The 18,979-nt window shown below is 43.0% G+C and overlaps 1 protein-coding gene across 1 annotated transcript in view; it reads left to right on the top strand.

The window, feature by feature from the left end:
• LOC115530944 (glutamate receptor ionotropic, delta-1-like) overlaps positions 1 to 18,979 on the top strand; it is a 614,288-nt gene that overhangs the window by 348,049 nt on the left and 247,260 nt on the right. Inside the window, 2 exon segments of the mRNA XM_030339799.1 lie at positions 10,774 to 10,847; positions 10,849 to 11,059. Of these exon segments, the coding sequence (XP_030195659.1) occupies positions 10,774 to 10,847; positions 10,849 to 11,059 (285 nt within the window).

Raw genomic sequence — 18,979 nt, 5'->3', positions numbered from 1 at the left:
CCCTCACGCAATGCTCATATTGTGAGATTGTTCCCGAAATGTTGACGATATAATACTCACCCTCTGCAGCCAGTACTGATATTTTCTCTACTCTCTCCCTCCCCATGCCCGCTATCTGCTTCTTGCTTGCGTTGCTAACTTCCACTCTCCTCGGTCTCCAAGTTTCCTATGTTGTCACTCCCATACTCTCCCCGTCTGATGTCATGGCTGGATGCTCCTCCCCCCAATTTGCTCTGTGCTCAGGCTGAGGGTCTCACCTCCGACCCCCTCCGGTACTCCACCACTACGACCCCCGCCAGGCCTGTCTGTTTTATGGGCTGACAGGAGCCATCGGGGGTGAGGCATGGCTCCTGGCGGAAGAGAACAGAGAGAGAGAGTCTCTTACCCCCCTTGTCTCCGGCAGGGAGGGAGGGAACTATAACGACAGATCAGAGAATGGGAAAGTCATTTAAAGATAGAAATATCAATTTCAATAAAGATAGAGTTGGGAAGGAAAGAAGGGGGCGAGGAATAGAAAGACAGTGAGAGAGTCAGCAAGAAATGGATAGTTTGTGAGACAGGGAAGAGAAACCGAGCGAGGAAGTAGAAAGGGACAGGAGAGACAGACATAAAATGGACCTTAAACCCAGTTCTGCTGCTGCTATTATTCAAACATGGTCTGTAGGTCACAGCCCCCAGTGGCAAGGAATAAATTGTGGTCACCTCCATCACTGGTCTCATAATCTCTAGGGTGTGCTCTACCTGCACTTGTTTAATTTTTCCCAAATTAGGCGGGTCAATTTCCCATGATTTTAGGTGTACTTTTACCTACTTATTTCTACTAATGTGCCTTTAAATAACTGTCATTTTGTTAATCGTAATAAACTGAAGAAGTATTTCATGTGAGTTTATACATTGACCTGGCAACAGTACATTTATACCCCAGTAAATCTGAGAAGACTCACAAAGCTACCGCTGGGGTAGCAACAGTAATTAAACGGGTGGTTCCCATGGTTAGGTCCTTGGATGTAGCACTTATTTAGCTCTGCTTGTGTTCCTGCGCCTGACTGGCAGCAGAAGAGATATCATACATCAGGCGCACGGCTGTGAACACCATCCAACCAACTCTTCTACTTAACAACACATTGCAAATTCTCTTGGCTGGCGGCTGCCAGGTTTAAAATACTATTTGCCATCGGTCTTATAAGAACCTTAATGAGAACTTCTGAGTCCTCCCCTGTAAGGTGTGTGTGTGTGTGTGTGTGTGTGTGTGTGGGTGTGTGTGTGTGGTGTGTGTGTGTGGTGTGTGTGTGTGTGTGTGTGTGTGTGTGTGTGTGTGCCTATATAGCCTAGGTCATGTCCACAGGCTGGTGGTCAGAGGCTTGAGAATTATGAGGTTATCCAAATGTAAAGCAAAGCAGTTTGCAACATATTGCTCAATCTCCTCCATTATAGGCAGCCAAGCTACTTGGAGGAGGAGGTGTTTTCTGTACCCATAGATTTTATCTGTCTGTTAACAGACTGTGTGCAGAATAAGCTCATGTGTACGTATTGTCTATTCTGTGCATGTTGTATCAAGTACTGCAACATGTTGTTTTGAGGATGTAGGGCATCAAAAGCAACTGAAAATATTTGTGCCCTTGCAATGTATTTTATAAATGCGGACACAAATAAAGACATTGAAATGTGTGTGTGTGTGTGTGTGTGTGTGTGTGTGTGTGTGGTGTGTGTGTGTGTGTGTGTGTGTGTGTGTGTGTGTGTGTGTGTGTGTGTGTGTTTGAGTCTGTGTATGTGTTCGGGTTTGGGAGGTGTGTGCTGGGTCTTTTTTGACAGTGTGTGTGTTGGTGGAGCGGGGGGGTTCCTTTTAGGTGTGTGCATGTCTGCTTGTGCGTTAGGGTCTGGCGGCTGTTTGTTGGGTCTTGAGAGCGTGTGTGTGCTGTCGTAGAGTGGATGAGTGATTAGGGCGTCCCTGAGCTGGTCGCTTGTGATGGATGAGAGCTGGGCTCCCAGTCAGAGGGAAGGATCAACCGCTCACTAATACATCATTAGTCTCTCTCTCTCTGCCTCTTGCTCTCCATCACACACACCCAGGAACCAGTTCCCACACACAAAAACATGCACACACCACACACACACAAACACTCACTTACGCACGCCTTAACCCATGTATACACAAATGAAACAGTATCATACACATACACACAAACGCATGCAGACACACCCATACACATCAGCACATCATTATTATATTAATCTTTATTAGCAGTCACACTTTAGTTTTTGGTAACACATTTTTTAGCTTTAATTAGCCTCGTAACAGACTGATAATAAACTTATTCTAATAATATTCCGAGAATAAAATTTGACTAATATTTTAGAAGTAGAATATCGTATAAAGTTTAAAACAAAAAGAATGCTAATCTGAACCTTTTTCAAATTGGAATGGAGTTGATAGTTAAAAAAATAGGAAGCAGTAGGGTTCCAAAGTTTGTAGAAAGAAAGAAAGAAAGAAATAAGAAAGAGAAAGAAAGAAAGAAAGAAGAAGAAAGAAAAGAAGAAGAAAGAGAAAAAAAAGAAAGAAAAGAAAGAAAGAAAGAAAGAAATGGGGCATGGGGTAAAGACCAGAAGTAGGATTAGCAAACAGACATCTGTGTTTTACAGTGTGATTTGCATAATTCTTCAAGCTATTCTACAATAGCTTGAAGAAGTTATTGCTTAACTTCGTTAGCAAAGCAGGCTACAGAATTTTCAGACGTGAATGGCCAATCAGCGTTTTCCTAGCATGATTGGCCAAACAGGCCATTGCATTATCCAGAGTGCTAAGACAAGCAGGCTATAGCGTTTTTCTAGCATGATTAGCTAAGCAGGCTATTGTATTTCCCCTCCTTCTCCCCCACACTCCTTAGCAGGTTATTTATTTCCTTGGTTTTGTTAAGTGAAGGTTCTTGGTAGCGGCCACAGTGGTGAGAGTGGTGGGCGAAGGGGGCGAACAGCTAAAGGGGGTAGAGACTACAGAGATAGATAGTTTAATTAACCATAAGAGAAATTAAGACCCTTTGGCCTAGGTTGAAAAAATGTGCATTGAGCCCTTAGAGAACAGGGGACAGCACAATGAGAGGAGAGGAGAGGAGTATAAATAGCAAGATAACAAGAGGAGCCCTCTTTCTTTTCCTAGTAGCACAACAGCTGTATTTCAGAGTAAACACAGGCATGATTAGAGGCCTCTTGGAATCTCCTTTTATACCACCGGGTGTGCTCTTCATTAGCTATCACAAGGTTATTGGTTCCCTTAATGTTCCTCACAAGTGGGAGAGTCCACCCAGTATGATGGATACAGATCAGCCTACAAGGTGGTACAGTCCACTGTGTAGACTGGTAGGCTGACAGTCATCTGGGTGGACTCTCCACCCTATGATGTCACTCGTATACCTGCTGGTCAAACAGGAACCCTTTAACTCTTCCTGACATGTGTGCCATCATACGCTGCAGAGAGCGTGGAGTGTCAGCGGCCGGACTGATGGATGAGGTACAGTCTACGGATAGTGTAGATCAGGAGACCCACACAGAAGGATCACAGCCACGGGGCGGGGAAGGCAGTCAATAATCCCCTCCTCGTGTAACTCTACTTTGTCTGGTGCAACTTATCTCCCCAATCAAGCCATGCATAGGTAGCGCTAATCTTTTGGTTTTGTCACGCTAGTCTGGTCTTTGTGTTTCCTCTCTGCATCGATTATCTGCGTTTTTATTGCCCCCTTCGACATGTGAACAAATCTCATTTCCTTTTCATTGTGTTGGGGACGTGGGAGAGGTAACTCTAAACCAGGGGTTTTCAAAGTGTGAGAGAGTGAGCCCCCCTCAGAAAAAAAAATTCAGCTGAGCCCCCCCCCCCCCCTAAAGACCTGTGTTTTGAAAGCTATCTTAATTATTTTACACATTTGAAACATCTCTGATCATAATTTTAAAACATTTGAAACATATTTTTTCAACATTTGAAACATATTTTTTAAACATATTTTTTAAACATTTTAAACATATTTATGAAACATTACAACATCTTTGTGCGTTTTTAAACACATTTCTTAACACAATTTAACAACTTTATCTAAGCATGTTTTAGCTTAACCTTTTTTAAATACATTTGAACATCTTAATCTGTGTAAACTGCCAGTTTACACAGATTCATTCAGGGTCCCCGACTCTGAATTTTCAGTCGAATCAGATCTGCTTTTTCAGTCCAGAGATTCGACTATTCGGCGCGGTGTGTTTACCGGCGTTGCTATGGTGACCTAAATTGTTATAAGCAACTGAAAACGATGCCGGTTTGAAACTAAAACTGTGATTCTGAAAAAAGTATAAATTCTATCAAAATTCCGTTTGGACAGTATTGAAGATACAAGTGTGTAGATTTGTTCAATGGTTTGAACGATGGTAAACGGTTGAAAAATGAATGAGTTACGATGTCTAGAAGTAGGTGTATCAGAATGGGCAGACGTCTTCAATGAAAACAGCTGAAAACGAAGCGGTATGAAACTAAAACGGTGGTTCTGAAGAAATTTTAAATGATATCGAAATTCTGTTTCGATATTATTGAAGATACAAGTGTGTAGATTTGTTAAATGGTTTGCACGAAGATAAACGGTTGAAAATTGATTTAGTTAGGTTACTTCTACAGTTGAAGTACGATTGATGATTTGAATCATCGACTTTCAGGTTTTTCTTCGGGTTTATTTTTTTCTCACGTCGCGCCCCCCCTGAAGAACTCTGGCGCCCCCCAGGGGGGGCGCGCCCCACAGTTTGAAAACCACTGCTCTAAACCAACACGAGCTGTATTGGTGAATAAAGGCTGTTTGACTGGAAGGGTTACAGAAGAAGATGACGATTGCAGTGTTTTCAGAGTAATACTTTGGGTTAATGGCAACGTAATGTTTTTTCTCATTCATTTTTTTTATTGCAACATTGGCAAGTCACAGACAATGCATCAGATTGGCAATGTAATGTTAATAACTAGCTGCAATAAAAGTATGTTCCTTTGATTCAAATCAAAATCGTATTGCATGATGCAACAAAGTGCATCTCTAAAGAGTTCATAATGTCCCTATGCAATTTCAGCAGGCCCTAATTCAAAATTTAACATTAAAATTGTAAAGCAGCTTTTAAATTTGGTCCTCTTGATTGGAAACAAATTTACCAACAACAATATCTATCACAATATACACCTTCAGAGAGAATGATAGCTCTTATGGCCCTTTATGTTTGTTTTTCTCTCTTTTTTCTCCCCTTCCCGCCATCTGCAAGACTAAGAGCCATTATATTGCAGAGGGAGTCCCTTTAACTAAAGGACAACTAGGCATAATTTAGCAAAGTCATAACTGTGATTAAAAGAGGAGCCATAACTCACTGAGTCCCGATTCCCCCCCTTTCCCAGCACTAAACCGTATGTGTAAAAGCATCCAACGCACTTAAGAAGCTGTAACGTTCTTGGTACGATCCCCACATTGTCTGTAGCCTATTATGTCCTTTAGCCTTACCCCCTCCAAGCTCCTCAATGAGATATCTGAAAACATTGAAGATGCTTTTGATTAAAGGTGCAGTGAGTAGGATTAAGTGGCAACGGACTGAATACCCCCTCACCTTGCCCGTTCAACAATTTAGGAGTAGCTTTGTTGGCAGTAGGTACTTCCAACATGATGTCATCGTCATTGACAGCTTCGAGTACCAAGGGGTCAAGAGATGAGGTTCCTTGATGGTTTTATAAATTGTTCTTTAGCTTGTAGCCTACAACGAAAGTGCATAGTTAACAAGTACGATAGTTATCTTGAGATAAGATGGCCTCCTCTCTCGAGATTATTTTCCGCTCTGGGCTACTGTAGAGAAATAGCGGGGCATCGGGGTAACTTTCATGTAAATAATAGGGGGAGGTATGGTGAACACATCGTAAATCAACTCCTGAATATGGATTTATACCGTGTCCATGTTTCAGATAATTTACCCTGTCCTGTTTATTGATTATCATTATTACCTTATCTGTCCCTCAATTCCATAGGCTGCTTGGGCTACATTAGGTCATTAACCATTGAAAACAGTTACTGTCACAATTTAATGTAAATTGTCCAATTACTTTGGATGTATCCTAGTCGGGACTCAGATAGGAGGCAGAAGAACCTGTTTTTACGATCCGTGGTGCATTCCCCTAAATATGTTCTAACAAAATGTAGAGGTAATGGGCTCTTTGCGTTTCCTCCAAAGACAACACTTTCACATTTGTTCTCTCTAGAAGCGGTAGCGGGGGAAGTCTGGAGGGGGAGCTCTGTGGCATTGAGGCTCATAATCTATTGAAGAGATCAGATAAGGGTTGGCTTTTGTCCCTACAGTTTACAAAGGACAGCGGTATCAACAAACCCCAACAACCGGGCAGGAAATCACAGTTGTTGTTGTAGTTTTAATGTGGTTTCATAGTAGATAAAAGGTTTGCTGCGACTGAATTCATCTGTTGCCAAAATATTATTTTGCACATGACATCGGGAAGCACTTGAACATTTTAGGCACATGCTCAGAGCTGAAAAGGAAAATAATTTTAGCCTGCTCGTTGTTGAAGCACATGAGTATTGCTAAAGCAGAAAAAAGCAATGCATTCATCCAATTGAAAAAGTACAATTATCTAATGCGTATGTATAACAAAACATATTATTGCCCATGGCCATCCTCAGGTAGTTAAAATGGATTTTACGATAGTCTAAATGTAGCATGGTTTCTCCACTGAGCCATTCGGGATGGCTCAGGAATTCGGGGAGTCGCGGGAGATGCGAGGGTGCCATGGTTCCCGGACTGCTGTGCCCGCGTTGCAAGGGCCGCTGTCACGGTGCCCGTGCCATTCATTCAATGACGGGGCACGGCGGGAGCCGCGGGAGTGCCGTGCCAGCCGTTCCCAGGCTGCGTTGCCAGGGGCGCTGTCACGGTGCCCGCAGTTCTCGGGAAATTCATTAGGCTAATTCACGGGGCACGGCGGAGATGCGGGAGTGCCATGGCCGCGCTCACGGTGTCCGCGGTTCCCGGGCCGCAGTGCCCACGGTTCCCGGGCCATTCATTCATTCGTTCACGGGGCACGGCGAGAGTCGCGGGAGACGCGGGTTGCCGTGGCCACGGCCGTGGTGCCCGCGGTGCCTCGGTCACGGTGAATGAATGTTCAATCCAACCATAACATCCTTAACTCTTCTTTCTTGGCCAAGAGATCACTCTCCCCCCCCCGTGTCTCTCTGGAAGTTTAATTGGGTTTATTGCAGTGATGGACAGTGCTGTTAGCCAATCAGAGGTGAGATATTTGCATGTCATGAATATTCATGAATATTTATTTATATTTTTTTCACCAAAACCGACTCAGAGTGCATTCATTAATTGCTATCATTCTACTTCCTTTAAGAATGCTCGATTCTGATTGGCTGGGAGGGGTGCATTAATCCGGCATATTGCCCGCTGACTTGTCGGTTCTACTTGCTGCTGACTGAGCACAGTAGATCAATACGCCGCTTGCATCGTTTTCTATCACATACATTTCCAACATGAGGTCCGTAGTAAAAATAAACCAAGGAGTGCATGTTTGATCGATCGTCATTAAAGCTGACTTGATACGAATGTAGCAGCTACGTTATTAAACTAGTGATCAGATCCAGCCTTGTGTGGTTGCTATAGAAACGAGTTACCTACAGCTGAGCTAACGTTATTCACCGTAGTTCTAAAGGGAACTACTTTTCGAGGGAGATGAACGTAAACAGAGTATACATTTAATAAGCATGCAATACGAATAAGAAAAAAGCTAATTATTAAAGTATTTGAATTGTTTTATTATTTTGGCCGGCGCGAAGTAGAATAAACGGAATAATCACCTCAAGGCAGGGCAATAAACAGTTTGATATGCCCGGCTCGCGGAAGGTTACCGCCCTCGACTTCGTCTCGGGCGGTAAGCCGTCCACGAGCCGGGCATATCAAACTGTTTATTGCCCGGCCTCTCGGTGATTATTCCTTACTTAGTGACCACCACAAAATCAGTGAATACGATGCAATGACACCTTTAAGCAATATAACACGAGTGTGAGTGGGGTTGTTAGTTTATTTATTTTACTTCATTTAAGAATGCCTGATTCTGATTGGCTGGGAGGAGGGCATTAACCCGGCAGGTTGCCCGTTGACTTGTCGGTTGTACTCATGGACCTATTAAAGAGGTTTTACTTTCTGCTGACTGAGCACAGCGTCATCAACTGGTAGTTCAATGCGCTGTTTGTATTAAAAAAAAAAAAAAAAGCTCTGGATCAGAAAAAAAGCTTTGGATCAGAAAAAAAGCTTTGGATCAGAAAGAGTGGAGGCCTACTTTTAGTTATCAAACAGGGAAACGTCCTCAAAACATGCACTTATTAAAGAATGCATACGCCTCTATGCAATCCCTGTCTACCGTCTAACTGCGATTCGCTACGCTATTTTACAATCAATCCTAAATTGGTCCTGAAGTCCTCATAGGCTATTGTAGAGCCGTCCGAGAAAGGGCTAGGCTTCTCCGACACTTCTTTATAGCGCCAGGGAGCGGGTGGAAGGAAGGCACACATTTCTTATTTTATGCGGTTTTACACTAATTAAAACATACTTTTCTAATATTATAAATTTCTGCAAAATCCATTCTGTAAGATGCTACTCAATTCAACCCAGAGTACCTTAAAGAAACTGGCTTTCTCATATAATGCCGGTTAATGGAGTTAATTGAAAAATGGGTTATCACTGTTGAACGATGTCAAGTTGAAAAGACCGAAATGAATCCAATAAGCAGCATAAACCATGTTTAATTTGCATAGCATTAAAATAAGGATTTTGATTGTCGTTGTTTTGAGCCAGCTTCATTAAATAGCTTGAGGTAAGTTATTAATGCCGTAGCTCAATCCTAATTGCGTTCAAACATAAACATGCATTGCCCAGTTGTGCAGTAGATACAAACAGAAACTAACTAAACATGTATCTTAATATCCTCTAGGCCCATCACCCCTAAGGATGTCTGTTTCTTACTTTCAATTCAAAGAGCTTTGTCAGCATGGGGACATTACATCTGCAATGCCAATGGATTTTCCTTTTCAAAGACAACCGAAAGATATTTTCTATATTTTATACAATTTTCCATGTCTCTGACCCTCCCCCATATCTGTCTTTCAATTTGGTTCAGTTCAATCTAATTCAGTTAGATTCTGTCCATTTGAATTCAATTGAAAGGGCTGTATTGGAAATAAAAATAATACATTTAGTTTGAATAAGCTTCAGTTAATTTTATCGTTAGCTTTGTCTTGTTTTGTCAGTTTTTATCATTCAAAGGGTTTTAAAAACCCTTCCCACAGAGGCATATAATTTTTATATTTAGGACTTATAGCTGACCAGATTTTCGGTTGCAGTTAGGATTAGGGGTCTTGCTCAGGGACACCTCGACACTCAACCAAGAGGAGCCAGGGATCGAACTAGCAACCTTCCGTTTTCAAGTCAGCAGGCTCAACCTCCTGAACTACTGCCATCTGCATAGCATCGTGAGGTATCACCATAGCACGAACACAGCTGTTGCTCAATTATGCGCCCGCTTCTTTAATGTTCCTTTTTAGTAGACTTATCTAGACTCATCATGGGTAGTAGTAGTTTAGTCCATTGACATTTAATCATAGACACCGCATTGACTGCTTCGACCAGTTGCTGCGATACATTGACAAAGTTGCCACTTTGAAGAGGGCAAGTAAGGATAGGGCCTTTAAACTAACACAGCACTATAACTCTAATATTTCTCCAACCCATGTCATTTTGCGTTTTTACTTCTAAAGATGCCCGTCTTATTTTAATCTTTTTCCCGTCATGGTCCACATTGATTTCGCAACCCAATGTCCCGAACCAGACGGTGAAAGATGGTGTGATGTCCACAAACAAATGTAGCTATGGTTTGCGTTCTAGGGATGTGTTACAGATGTTGGTACCCAGAGCTAGAACTGAGTTAGGGAAAAAGGCCTTTCAATATGCTGCGCCTTATGCCTGGAACACTGTGCAAAAGCAGCTGAAGCTGCCGGAGCTGGTCACCTTGGGAGAATTCAAAGGAATCCTGAAGGACAGAGAAGATAGTTCTCTTGGTCAATGCAATTGTTTGTAAAGCTATTTTCTGATAACGGCCGGGTTTTTTCATTCATCTGTCACCAGTTTATTTATTTAATTTTTAACTGTACTAATTTCAATCTTCATATAGTCTTGTCCCTGATCTTGTATTGTACTTTGAATGTGGTGTATGAGAATTGTGGTTGATTGTTCTTATTATATCATGGTGCTGCCTTCTTGGCCAGGTCATTCTTGAAAAAGAGATTTTAATCTCAATGAATTTTACCTGGTTAAATAAAGGATATTGATTGATTGATTGTGATCTACGAGAAAGCAGAGGAATTTTCCTTGTGGTTAGCGAAATAATGAATATGTTGGCGTATTATAAAAACGACTCATTGAAATCTGTTGAGAAATGTAATCAATACTGCTCGTTATCCCAAAGAGCTGGGGCTCCCCATATTACCTCACCTACAGGCCAGTACTGATGTTAACGTGCGACCCAGAGGCCAATGTGGTGTCTATGTTTGTACGTTGATGGTTTAGTCTACTACCGGTGCCCAGGTACATAAAAGGACCATACTTAGTGTTATGAGCAACTTCTGTGTTGGTCCTACAATGCGGTCTTTCAAAAGTGTATATTACCATGATGAACATATATACAAGCATATACAAAGCCGACTATCTCTCTTGCAGCCTGCGAGCTGATGAACCAGGGCATCTTGGCGCTGGTGACCTCCCGGGGGTGCGCCGCGGCCAGCGCCCTGCAGTACCCTGACCGACGCCATGCACATCCCGCACCTCTACGTGCAGCGCAAGGGCGAGGGGTCGCCGCGGACCGGCTGCCACCTCAACCCAAGCCCGGGGGGGCAGCGCTACACGCTGTCCGCTCGCCCACCCGTACGCCTTAACGACGTCATGCTGACCCTCGTGGAAGAGCTGCGCTGGCAGAAGTTCATCATCTTTTACGACACTGAGTATGGTGAGTGGCTAACAGTTTGTCTTGTTCTTTTTGGCACTGTATAACTTGGAGCTTTATGTTATGGTTGCGTGGCACGATCCTGTCTTTATTGCTGTGTGTGCGTGCACTATGTTGCAAGGACTCTGCTATATTGCTCTAGCCTGGTCCTACCAGACTCTCGTACTTCATTTCATTTGTACAGAGAGTCTGGACCTACACAATTGACAAACCTTAACTCACTTGAAGGCGGTTGTATGTTGAAGTTTAAAACTATTGGATCTGCCCAGTGCCGCTCTGAATCTGCCATAACCAATCTCTAACGTTTGGCCGGGAATCACGTTGCGCGCAGCCTGTAAACAAACCAAACACCATGCGTGAAGATGTCCGTCAATGAGAGCTGACTTTAACGTCATTAATCTCAGCCACTTCCTCTGTTCGCTGATTGGACGCAGAACATTTTGACGGAGAAAACCCACTAACATACCGCAGACCAAGACCTAGTGCTGAATGGAAATTCAAATTGAGCGGAAGTACTTAGGCGGGCGGAGCCAGGGTAATATCGATCTGGTTTTCCGGTGAAACGTCCTGCTTTTGTGTTTTATGGTGAGCGTTTGGACCACTGTTTCTATGGCTTGTGCGCGCGAGTAAGAGCTGCCAATTTTGTTTCTCTGAAAAGTTCTACTTTGTTGGATTCCAGTTTAGTTTGCTCTTGTGAGAATGGCAGTCAGTAAGAAGCTTCTAGTTGTTCCTGATCTCAAGAGTAGTAACAGCTAGTGGAAATGGAGGATAGTGTGCGCTGTGAGGTGGTTTTACTCTCAGTGGAAAAGTTGTTGGTTCGAAGCCCTTTCTCTGTGGTCTACTTTCAGGCATCCCAAAGCAGCATGTCTAGCATCTTATACCTGCTCGTCAAACACCAGAGGTGGAGTAAGTCCAACCATTTGAAATTCTGAAGTCTGAACCTGTAGGTACCAAGCCCCTTGTGCTGAATGATTTGGGGAAATAATCGAATTGCACTGCAGCCTCATTCACATGGTCAAAATGAGCATTGATAAGCATACAACATCCAGAAACCTCCAAGCACACATTTCTCAAGTAAGTTAACCACTTAGTGTTTCGGGCCATTTTTGGCCATTTTTTTGTTTTTGCACTGCGCCTACTCTAGAGAGCACTGCTCCTTCATAGTATGACCTCTAATCACATTCTTGGTCTCTTTTGGAAAGCTGAGAACCTGTAGAATTCTCTCTCAGAATAACTGTATCATGTACTCTCACAGTGCTGGGAAAACTATAATATTGTTTTTCCTCCCGGCCGGTTACACACAACTCCAAAACCAAGCTGATGTAGTACCCTGGGTAACTCCATATCCCTTGGAAACACTACTGAGCCCTAGCCCTAGGACTTGTGATGCTTTGTGTAAAAGCAGATCAACAAAGCATAAAAGATGAAGTCTCCAGCTCCTTTTATGTACTTTCGTTCTGGTCAGGGTCCTTTTGGATAATCCAAAAAGGACCTTTGGCTACCCAAAATGCATACTGTAAACAAAAGTGAACCCAAACATGTAGAAGCATAATCTTGGGTCTCAAATGAAAGGTTACCCTCTGGGCTTTCTTGTGAACCATTTAGATAGCATAGCAGATGTTCTGATGTGTAATGAGACAGGTATAACCACACAAAAATCAAATTTTTAGCTATCCGACTCTGCGGAAGAGCCTGCTAGTTTACTCACACCCCTTGCGCATTTGTCTTCTCAACCACACGTAAGATGTTGTTTGACATGCTGGATATCGTCAGAAAGGTATTTTCATTGGCTATTAGGATATCTAAGGCCCGTCCCCGACCCCTCCTGTCTGCTGGTGTAGCTGTCAATCAAAGTTTACACGCCCCGTTTTGATAGTGATCGCCTCATTGGCTTGTAAACAAGGAAGTATTGGTCTTACAGACATGTGGGAGGGCTCTATGTCAACGTGAGACCCTGGCAAACACAGCGGATTCAATGAATCAGACGACAATAGCAGAATTCAAACCCTGAATCGCAGTTTTCTACAAAAAAACATAGTAGCGTTTCAGTTTTTCTATTTTTCGGGCTGCTTTGTATAACATGGCTTGTGCATATACACAATGTAATTACACTAAAATAATATTGATATTCGATTTCTGCGGACTCTTATGAACATTTCAAGACCCAACATGAAGTATCAACTCATTGCTAAGGATATCCACAACGACGATAAAGTTAGAATGCACCAAGGGAGGAGGAGGGTGAGGGGGGCTATTTTGACCTAAGACACGAGGATATTTTTGATCTATATTCGCCAAAAATATCTATTCCACCATATGGTTGACATTGGATGACATTCCTGAGATTCTAAGCTTTCAAACGGTGTATGACATGACTATAACACTCAACTGTATGATGCCGAAAATTGACCCAGCATGTTGGGGGGCGAGATTTGACCGTTAAGTGGTTAAGCGCTTTCTTAAAAGCATATATCTGAAAAATCTTTCAAATTCTGGGTAATTAAGCCTATGTAGTCAAGATCACTAACGGAAGAAATATAAATATGACAGAGTTAATTATTTAGGAAAAATGGTTAATGAAGAAGTTCCCCTGTTGCCATACTGTGTCTTGGCAGTCAGATTCTTGGAAACGAATAAGTCGGAATATTGATTGCCTGATGAATTTCAGGTGCTGTTCAATGTTGTGTTTCTTAAATTAGTGGTAATGAGAGAACATCATGTTCAGCTTGTTCATAATGCTCTAATCAGGATTTGAACTCTCAACCTAAGGAACACCATACAAGGCATAATCCTGTTGACCAACTGACATTCCTGAACAGCATGAAGCCTCATTCACATGGTGAAAATTTATTTTGATAAACACACAACATTAAGAAAAATCCAAGCACACATTTCACAAGAGAATTAAGGGCTTTCTTAAAAGAGTACAGAACTGAAAATTTGCACTGTTAATGGTATCCACCTAATAATAGCCATTATACAACAGCAGTTATACAATAACAAAATGTTAATATAGGCAAAATGGGTAGAGACTGTGGATGTTTGGCTTTTCTAGGAAATTGTGGGAAAAGTAAACATTTTTTGGTGAAAAAGATGCATCTGATTTTAGAGATTAAAATGATGATAGAATTTTGAGTCCAGGTGAATCTGGTAAGGAGAAATAAGGCTATTTCATAATTGTTTTGGTCATATAAGAATGGTCATATAAGAAAGATGGGCTAACTGCTCCAACCTTAACCTTGGTCCAAATTTCTCAAATGGAGCCAAATAAAACAAATTTTGTTCGATGACTTTTGTGAGCTTGGCGTAAAGATTTATGTGGTGATTTTGGTGATTTTTTTATTATTATTGAAGCCTGTGAATCGTTTTATCATGTTTAGCATTAATATGAAATCGTGGGAAAAGTAAAAAAATTTAGAGCAGAAGACCAGGGTGAAAAATATGCATCTGATTAATAAAATGAAAGAATTTTGAGTCCAGGTCAATCTGGTGAGGAGAAATAAGCCTAATTCATGATTTTTTACAATAACGCCACCTTTGGGTGCAGTACCACAAAAAATTTCAAGAGTTTTCGATTCAGGGTCTAGGCTGCAGGAAGACTTTTACAGAATTTGAGATAAAAAAAATCTTAAAGAAACAATAGGGGACCCCTAATAATTAATGAATTTTCTATAGCGCTTTTCAGTGATCCAAAGACGCATTCAGTGACCCAAAGACGCTTACAGTGACGGAGACAAAAATTCGAAGAGGGTGATCACAATCAGGGGGGACAAGTGGAAGATATCATAAAAGAGAACAGAAGCAAGGTGGAGTGTGATAATGGACAGGGATAAGGTCATGTGGTCATGGGTAGGGAAGGTCATAGGCTTGGGAAAAGAGGTAGGTTTATAAAACGGGATTTGAATATTGGAAGCGAGGGAGAGTCGCGGACAGGTTGGGGATGAGAGTTCGAGAGTCGGGGTGCAGTTCTTGAGAAGGCTCTGTCACCGAAGGTTTTAAGTCTAAATGATCGGACGGTCAGAGTGAGAGTGGAGGAGGAACGGAGGGTTCGGGAGGGGCAATGGGGGATGAGGAGGTCACATAGGGCGGGGGCCAGGTCGTGGAGAGCTTTGAAAGTCAGGAGGAAGATTTTGAAATTGATATGTTGTTTGATGGGGAGCCAGTGGAGAGTGAAGAGAACTGGAGTGATGTGTTCATGAGACAGGGTGGTGAGAAGGCGCGCAGCAGAGTTTTGGACCATTTGGAGTCCATGGAGGGAAAGAGAGGTGATGCCAGTGAGGAGGGAGTTGCAATATTCTAGACGGGGCGACATGAAGGCGTGGATAAGGATTCAGCAGCAGGGGGGGACAGGCAGTGTCTGATTTTAGCGATGCGGTGGAGGTGGACGTAAGAGGTCTTGACAGAGGAGATGACATGGGGACCAAGTGTGTTGTTGGGTCCAGGATAACACCAAGATTGCGGGGGAGGGATTGATGGTCGAGGTTTCGATGGTGAGTGAGATGGGTCCAGTTTTTTTGAGAGTGGATTTGGTGCCTATGAGGAGGAGCTCTGTTTGTCACTGTTGATTTAGAGGGAGTTGTGGATCAGCCATGTTTTTATTGTAGAGATGCAGGTTTCGAGTTGGGTGAGGGGAGGATTTTGGGTGGGGTTGGTGGTGATGTAGATCTGAGTGTTGTCAGCGTAGCAGTGGAAGTCCAAGGTTGGGGCTGCGGATGATGTGACCAAGGGGGAAGAGGTAACAGATAAAAAGAAGGGGGCCGAGGACTGAGCCTTAAGGGACCCCCTGCGTGACAGGAGAGAGGGTGGATGTGTGGCCAGAGAGGGAGATGAACTGTTGCCTGCCGGTGAGGTAGGAGGTGAGCCAGTCGAGGGCAGTGCCCTCAACACCCTGTTGGCGCAGCCTTTTAAGAAGAATGGAATGGTTTGACCGTATCGAAGACTGCGCTGAGCTCAAGGAATAGCAGGATTTTGAGGGCACCGGAGTCTGCAGAGGCGAGGAGATCGTTTGTAACATTGACCAGGGCAATTTCCAGGGGCGGAAGCCAGACTGAAAGGGTTCATAGAGGTTGTTTGACTGGAGGTGGGTGTGGAGTTGGGGGGCGACAATGCGTTCCAGAATTTTGGAGAGGAATGGCAGGTTGGCGATGGGGCGGTAGTTGGAGAGGTCGGCAGAATCAAGGGTGGGCTTTTTGAGGATGGGGGTGATGGAGGCAAGTTTGTAGACAAAGAGAACATTACCAAGGGAAAGAGACTGATTGAAGTGAGTGGTGAGGTGGGGGATGAGGACAGGGAGGCAAGCCTTGGTTAGAGTCGTTGGGAGGCAGTCTAGACAGCAGGTGGTTGTATTGGATGCAGTGATGAGTTCCAAGATGTGGGAGGAGTCAACAGGGGGGGAAGGCAGTGAGAGAAGGGGAGGAGAGGAGAGTTACAGAGATCAGTGAGGAGGGTGGATTGATGTCCGGCGGCTGGAGGAGTGTTGATGGTGGAGAACAGGATGTGGGGTTCCCGGTTTGTGCTGTTGATGAGGGTTGGGAAGTGGGCAGATTTAGCAGCTTGGAGAGTGTCACGGTAGGAGGAGATGTGAAGTTTGTAGGCTTCGGCGTGAATGGTGAGGTGGGTTTGTTTGTAAAGAGTTGGCGGCCAGTCAGATTCATGGTGCAGAGTTCCGAGGTGTACCAGAGGGCGGAGTTGGTGAATGAGACGGAGTAGTAGTAGTTGAAGTAGTAGTAGTAGTAGTAGTAGCTGAAGTAGTGGTAGTAGCTAAAGTAATAGTGGTACTAGTTGCGCGAACGATATGCCATATGAAAGGTATGGAATTGATTGATGTTTGTAGAAAGAATTATAATAATCGCGCCATTTTATTTTTTTTACGAGCCGAAATTTAATGTTCTTGCCTAATCCTTTAATCCAAACATGATTAAAAGTAGTCCAATTGGGCGGGGAAAATCACCCAATTTGGCTACGCTGCCTGAAAGTCGTTAAACAGTAGTCCAATTGGGGAGAAGCTGCCCAATCTGACAACACTGCCTGCACGTCCTCGCACTCTAACCTCAGCGTAAATCAATAAGCCCAACTGAAAACGAAGCTGATATGGAACTTCAACTGTGTGTAGCACCCGTGGTCTTAGCCGGAATGGACAGATATGTTGCTAGCATCCGTCCAGGTCCTTGAGAAGTTAAAACACTAAATGACTCTCGAAGGGAGTTGGTGTCGGTTGAATAGATGAGTAATATTAATGCCTTTTATCATAAAACATTGACATTGATACAAAATAAAGCTTTGTAAAATAACGAACAAAACCAAAAGAATAAGTCATTTGTAGCTGGATTCCCCAGCTACAGTAATCCTTGGGAAAGGAGTTGTTCGGTCAAGGAATGTCTAGTTCAGTGTGCTTCAGTTTCTCTGAAACCCGGGTAGGTTAGTGTGTATCTCATATGTTGTGTCTTATCTGTAATGACTGAATCTTCACAATCATCTGTGGCTGTGTTCACGGCTGGCCACGCCGTATCCAACACATCCACAGTTCTACTTGGCAAAGCTCGCCATCTAAGGTTCAACCTTCCTGGGATCGAACAAAAAAAACAACTTGCCGTCTGTCCAGTGTTACGGCTCAAGGTGACCCCCTGGAAACGGGGTGCTCACGAATAATTTCCTGCTACTGAAATTATGTTGACATAATTTCAACACATGCAATTGCACCTTGAAATAATTAAGGGCTTATTAGCCCGATATTCTATATGGGTGTATTGGGTTCAAATGAGTGCGAGCAGGCTGAGTTGTCGACCCTCAGCGGGAGATCTTTTTATTGTCTTTAGAAGGAGAACACAAATACTCAAACTATAACAAAGGATCTCCAAGTGTTGTCCCTTTGTGGGTTCTTGGTATGATCTCCACTCGCTCTGGATCTCTGTGGTCCGTTCGCTCCTGGTTTTCTCCTCTCTACAACACAAAGCAGGCCTGAGTGCGGACACCTGCTCGCGATCAGGTCCAATCCCCCCAGCGGATCCGGTTTGCTCCCAACCTGCCTACTCCCCCTGCAGGCCAGACGTCACACGTCCCCCCACAATGGGTTACATGTGATTATGAAAAAAGTATAAAGGATAATCGCAATTCTGTATTCTGTTTTTTCTGATTATTGAAGATACAAGTGTGTTGATTTGTTAAACCTTTGACTGAAGGTTAACGGTTAAGAATTGACTAAGTTAAGAAGTCTGAAGTAGTTGAAGGGTCAGAATGGGCGGACGGCTCCCCGTCCTCCCTTTGACTTCCATTGTGAAAAATAGTATTTTTTAAAAGCAGAATAAATGAATTCCTATAAAAGGAAATCATCAAAACAAACAAACACGCAACTATTTTTCACACACCCCAAAACTACGTCAAATTGCAGTATTGTCCAAAAATATATTCCCTACACCAGTAATTTTTTTAAATCCTGGGGCAAACCACCAACCAAAATGACACAAAATGACACTCTAACACAGTATATATAATACATATTGTAGTGGCGATTTGTCCTCAATAAAACAATAACTTGAAAATGAAGAAATCAAACAAAGCAACGTAATCAAAATAGCCACTGAGGCACCAGGGGGGACGAATCTTACGCAGTGCAGGCGTGAATTTAGATTTCTGCAGGTTCATTTTCCGATCTTCCAAGCAAACAAAACAAATGTGCAACAGTGTGAACATGGGGAACTCCTTTGTCTCTCTCGTACAGCTGGTAAAAAACAATGACCCTTCCCAGTGCCTGTCTTACCCATGCCCGCCACCTCTATATATAGGCTAGTAATAACTTCAAAACAAAAGCATAAACAAACTCAAATTAACTAATTTATAATACAAACGAGAAAATAAAGATAAAAGTCATATTATTTTATATTAAGCAAACAAACAAAATAAATGTTTTACAATTAAATCTAAGAA

The sequence above is a fragment of the Gadus morhua genome, chromosome 18, assembly GCF_902167405.1.
Source record: "Gadus morhua chromosome 18, gadMor3.0, whole genome shotgun sequence".
Taxonomy (NCBI): domain Eukaryota; kingdom Metazoa; phylum Chordata; class Actinopteri; order Gadiformes; family Gadidae; genus Gadus; species Gadus morhua.
Note: the sequence above shows the minus strand (reverse complement) of the source record. Positions and strands in the feature narration are given on the sequence as shown.